The 5765-nt window shown below is 49.6% G+C and overlaps 1 protein-coding gene across 1 annotated transcript in view; it reads right to left on the minus strand.

Annotated features, from left to right (window-relative positions):
- Nucleotides 1-1166: 1166 nt before the first annotated feature.
- WDR31 (WD repeat domain 31) overlaps nucleotides 1167-5765 on the minus strand; it is a 36772-nt gene continuing 32173 nt past the window's right edge. The window contains exon 9 of the mRNA XM_032775698.1: nucleotides 1167-2710. Coding sequence (XP_032631589.1) covers nucleotides 2550-2710 — 161 coding nt within the window. The 3' untranslated portion in view covers nucleotides 1167-2549. The remainder of the gene's footprint in view (nucleotides 2711-5765) is intronic.

The following is a 5765-nucleotide window of genomic DNA, read 5'->3' on the forward strand; positions in this document are numbered from 1 at the left end:
AATACCCTGGCCAGGGACCTCCTGGCGACACCCCTATGCCACAAACAGGGAGGGGCACAGCTGCCAAGTTTTGTGCAGCTATATGTGTGAAATTTCTCACCAGTGAGAATCACCAATCTTCCCCTTTCGAGCAGTGGGAAGAACATGAGGAGAGGAGGAGGGGCTGAGGCAATGCAGGGGGTGTCCAAGGGCAGACTACAGGAGCGGTAACAGGCTCATTTGCAGCAGAGGACAAGTGAGCCTTAGACAGCCTGTAGGGCTATTAGGGGTGGGGCTCTCCATCCTTCTTCCCATTACCCTGCATTTTCCATTCCTCCAGCTTCCCCTCATCCCACCAAAGCCCAGCCACATTCCCCTCTGCTCCAAACCACCTGCTGAAATGTGAGTGGAGCAAAGAGCTGCTTCTATCTCCAGCAAGCTGGAGGCAGGCTGGGTGTCAGCCCAGGGAGCATGCAAGAGACTCCCTGCTTTAGAGCTGGTGTCTGGCACCACAGCTGCCGCAGGGCGATAAATGCAGGGAGTCTTGCTGCGTCTCTGCAGCCCTGCTGGAAGCCTGAGACTCCATCAGGGCTGCAGACAGGCATAAGGCAGAGGGCAAATGCATAAGCGTCAGGCCCAGTGGGTGACACTGGACAGCACTGTGAAGGAGTGACATAGCAGTTGCTATCTGACCTCTGTGCCACCACAGCGTCCCCACTGCACTGGGGCGACCCTTCCACCAGCAAGCACCCCGGCAGCATAGCACAAAGCATCCACATCACGTGATCTGGACCGTAGCTCCTAGTGCCCGGTAAGCAAGCACCAATCAAGGATATTAACCAACACAGACAGTATTTTCCAGACTGCCAGCCGAAGACTGGCTAGCCCCTGCAAACTCCACAGGGGCAGTCCGATCTGTACGTACATGGAACTCTCTCAATAGCCTTTCTTGGTGGAGAAGCGCCCTGTAGTATACTAAGCATCCTCCTCAGCCTCTGGCACACAGAGGAGAGGAAACGTCTCTTGCCTGCTTCTGCTCTCACTCAGGGAATCCCAGTCAGCAGTAACCCCACAGCAGTCATTGGATCTGGCATTGTGAGCTCCGAGCCTATTGGATCAGGAAGTGGTGGACAGACTCTTCCCATAGCACTGTGAACCTCAGAGACAAACACATCCATGGAAAGGAAGGCATCTGAGAGCTGGTTACTGACTCACTGGACCACTTTCTGCACTGAAAAGCTGGCTACCACCCTAGGTACCACACCAGGGCAAAAGGGGCAGGCTGAGACCAGGCAAATGCGTTAAAAACACCAGCCATCCCATCTGCAGAATCAGCTTTAGCTGGAAGTTAAAACTCTCCCTAACCCCTCTTCCGGGGTTCTTCCTGCGTCACCTCTCCCTGAATTCTTCTGCCACAGCTTCCGCTCAACAGGCTGGCAATGTGCCAAGAACATGTGATTATTTCTTCAACTCCATTAGTCTTTTTTATCAGCTTGCTTCTGCCTTGGATTGTGGAGAAATAGCTACCTTCACAGCTGCTGCCAAAGCTTTTGGTGACAGGCTAAGAGCATGAATTCTCCCCCCCTTCCAGCAGGGTACACGTACACCAGCCCTGGTTGTAGAACAAGCATTCGCTTTGGGGCACAGCGTTCGACTTCATTAAACAGCACATTGAACCTGAGCAATGAGAACTGGGCTGAGCTTCTCTAGCTGACACCTTAGCATGTTCATTCAGTTAGCCAGTTACTGGTATGTTCCGAAACAAGCCATTCATTCCACATGCTGACATCTGAAAGGTGGTTTTCAGATCTGTAGCAAGTTTGCTGCTTCACAGCACAGTATTCAGCTTCTACCCTGAGATAACAGGATGGATCCTTTGTTCCTCAGTCTGCTACTGCACACAGCATCAATAACCCAGGCTTCTCGGTAAGCCAGACTCTGCCCTGGTGGCGTGACCTTGGGGGTAACAAATGGGATGCCGACGTAACACTGATAAGGCAAGAGGGACAACGATCCATGATTTTTCCTTACCTCTGCTGACAAGCATCCAGGCCTTCTTTTATAGGCTCTTTGTAACAAGAAAGGCAACCAAACCTGCAGAATAGCAAGAAATAGATGTTTGCACAACACGATGGAGGCTACCCCATTGTGGTCAGCAGGATGTTCCCAGAAACACACTTCCCTGTAGACCGGCAACCTGTTTCACTAGAGTCTCTGCTTGTGTCTCTTTTTCTCATCTAACTATTAGATCTATAACTAGTTTGCTTTTGATTTTGTGTGTCAAATGTGCAAGGCTTATTTCAAGTTAAAATTTGGCCTAAATGCATCTACGACTTGGCTTTAAAAATGGATGCAGCTAGTTTCCATAATCTCAGAAACAGGAACCTGATGATGACCCTGCTGGCTCTGCACTGTTGCTGATTTGGGGCTAGGGATATTACAGGTGCCTGGCCATTAAACCTAGTCAGCCGGGAAACAAGTACCAGCGACCGAGAGACTTCTTAACCAGAGAGGCAATTCCTGCTTTGGATTTTGACCATGATGGTCTGGGGCAGGAGGGTCACTACGAATCAGAATGTTGCCACCTCCTCGAGCTCCAGCCCTTTAATGCTGTTTATCCTGAGTAAGTGAATTCCCGAGTTGAAGCTAGCACAGAGAAGTGTGGAGCTGTCACAGACAGCCAGGGAAGCAAGGGGTCCAGATCCGTCAAGGCACAAGGTGACCAGGCAGGCTGTGGAGAGAACAGGGAAACGTTAGTCAGTCAGATGTGTTTTGTTGTAATTCAGAAGTATATTGAAACAACAAACAACTCACCTACAGAAAACAGAGGCTTTTTAAAGGTGTGTGTGTGCAGTTATAGGGCCCTTCTACACACACACAGGAATGACACTGAAAGGAACCCATGGTCCAGCATAAGAAATCTGGCCCCACTTTGTCTCCCAGGTCAGGCACTTCTCCCATCTGACATTACCACCATAGCACCCTGCTGTAGGAGCCTTCCTAGGGCTCCTACTGGCCACGGGCCCCTCTGCAAGCCAGGTGTTAGCAGCTGGTATTTCTAGGATTAAAAAAGGGACATGATCAAGGTTCCCTTTTGCCCCTCTCTCAACCCAAAGAAGTGAGAGCTTCTACTGCTCAACAGTCCCATGACAGATACATGAAAACTAGCACAAAGCCAGGCCCCAACTGGGTCACGCCATCTCTTTGCTCTTTTGCTCCCCCCACAGTGGTGGACAGGAACAGAGATTAAGGGGAGATGACATGGCAAGCAGGTGCAATGTGTATCCGGAGTTTAGCGACAGCAGGTCACCCAGATTGTGAGCTGGGATTCCAGACTGTTGCAGTGTTTGTTTTGCAGGGGCTGCTCTCAGGATCAGCTCCTGCTGTGCCTCCAATTGGCTCTCTCAGAGTGCTGATCTGAAGCCCATTCAGGTGCCAAGATAGTCTTAAGAAACTCCTGCAAGCAGGGACGGCTCTAGGTATTTTGCCGCCCCAAGCACAGCAGGCAGGCTGCCTTTGGTGGCTTGCCTACGGGAGGTCCCTGGTCCCGCAAATTTGGCGGCACACCTGCGGGAGGTCCGCCGAAGCTGCGGGACCAGCGGACCATCCGCAGGCATGCCGCCAAAGGCAACCTGCCTGCTGCCCTCGCGGCGACCGGCAGAACGCCCCTCATGGCTTGCCACCCCAGGCACGCGCTTGGCGTGCTGGTTCCTGGAGCCGCCTCTGCCTGCAAGCCTGGGACAATGGAGGAGTCAGTCCTAATACGCACTGACTGTGACAGCAATGGGGTTGGCACAGTTTGAGACACATTCTCAGGTACCCATTACACAAGGGGCTGTTAGGAACTGTAGATCCTCTCATAATAGCTGGTATGTTACAATAGCCTGTGGAAGGATCTATGCTTGAGGGTTAATTGTATTGCTTAGGCACTATAATTTAGCAGATTTCCAACTCAGGATGTTCCCATCACACAAAACATGCTGTTCTCACAGTGATTTGTCTGCAGAGTCCTGTTTCACCAACACATTAATTCCTTTGGCCTAATTGTTGCTGGATTTATTGTTCTCAGTCATGGGGATGGGGGTGGGGATAGGATCACGTTCAGAAAGAAACCTCAAAACTGTAGAGCCTTACTGCTTTGCAGAAGGTGCAACTGAGACCTGTAACACATTAGTCTCAGTGCAGAAAACACAGTCAGCCCTCAGATTAATTCAGCACCTCCTGATGATTTTGATCACCACCAACGAACATTAAAACAAGCCTCTCTTCCAATGCCAATAAAATTCTTCATAACTGCACTTCTGGAGATAACCCTAATTAATGCCACACAGATTCATCGCCCTCCCCCTGCTTATTTCTTTATTACATTTTTTTTGGCAATATACATTTGATCACCAAATTGGGGATTGGGAAGGAATTTTCCCCAGGTCAGACTGACAGGACCTTGGGGGTTTTCACCCTCTTTGCAGCATAGGGTGCAGATCACTAGCTAGGATCATCTGGGTAATATCTCACTCATTCAACTCCCTGTCATTGAAGGATCCTTGGGCATCGGCACATCTTGGTCACCCACCAGCCGCCCTGGTTCTCTGCCTATGGTACACAACAGTTCATTCTCCTGAGGGCTGCAATACTTTGGTCTGATTCTGGTTGTGGGGACTGGTGTGCAAGGCTGTTAGATTGACTTAGATTTGAACTTATTTCCAACATGAAGGAGGTTTCAGTACAATATATATTTTAAATGGAGAGTAGAACATCAGACATTTGCACCTATCTCTGGAGACAGCCTAATGTTGTGTCTTCTAGGACATTTGTAATAGCTCCTCCCAACCCAGTGGCACCAGCAGTGACTTTCACAGGGTATTTACGAAACAGGCAAACAGAATCAAATTCACTCAGTGTTGTTCTGTGTTTGTACAGCCCCTGGGTGCTTGGGGTCCTGGCCCAAGACTGGGGTCCTAGGCACTATCGTAACACAAATTAATAATACAGGATTTTGCTCTCAGAGTCTTAGTTTAGCTACTACTAAAACAAGTGCAGATATCAACTGCTGGTTAAGACTGAGGCTAACATACCAATAATGCCGTTCAGCACACTGCAACCAAGCAGGAGGATTAAGATAGTTTATTGTGGATCCAGCCTGAGCTCAGGTTCCTTCACTGACAGGGCTGGAGAGTGGCCTCTACAACCAGCAGACTGTGGGATGAGATCTGGGGAACTACAGGCCAGTCAGCCTCACTTCAGTCCCTGGAAAAATCATGGAATCAAGTCTGCAGCACTTAGAAGAGAGGAAAGTGATCAGGAACAGTCAGCATGGATTCACCAAGAGCAAGTCATGCCTGACTAACCTAATTGCCTTCTATGAGGAGATAGATCTGTGGATGAGGGGAAAGCAGTGGGTGTGTTATTCCTTGACTTTAGCAAAGCTTTTGATACCGTCTCCCACAGTATTCTTGCCAGCAAGTTAAAGAAGTATGGGCTGGATGAATGGACTATAAGGTGGATAGAAAGCTGGCTAGATTGTCACGCTCAAAGGGTAGTGATCAATAGCTCCATGTCTAGTTGGCAGCCAGTTTCAAGCAGAGATCCCCAAGGGTCGGTCCTGGGGCTGGTTTTGTTCAATATCTTCATTAATGATCTGGAGGACGGCGTGGACTGCATTCTCAGCAAGGTTGCAGATGACACTAAACTGGAAGGAGTGGTAGATACGCTGGAGGGTAGGGATAGGCTACACAGAGACCTAGACAAATTAGAGGACTGGGCCAAAAGAAACCTGATGAGGTTCA

This window comes from Chelonoidis abingdonii, chromosome 24 (genome assembly GCF_003597395.2).
Source record: "Chelonoidis abingdonii isolate Lonesome George chromosome 24, CheloAbing_2.0, whole genome shotgun sequence".
Lineage (NCBI taxonomy): Eukaryota > Metazoa > Chordata > Testudines > Testudinidae > Chelonoidis > Chelonoidis abingdonii.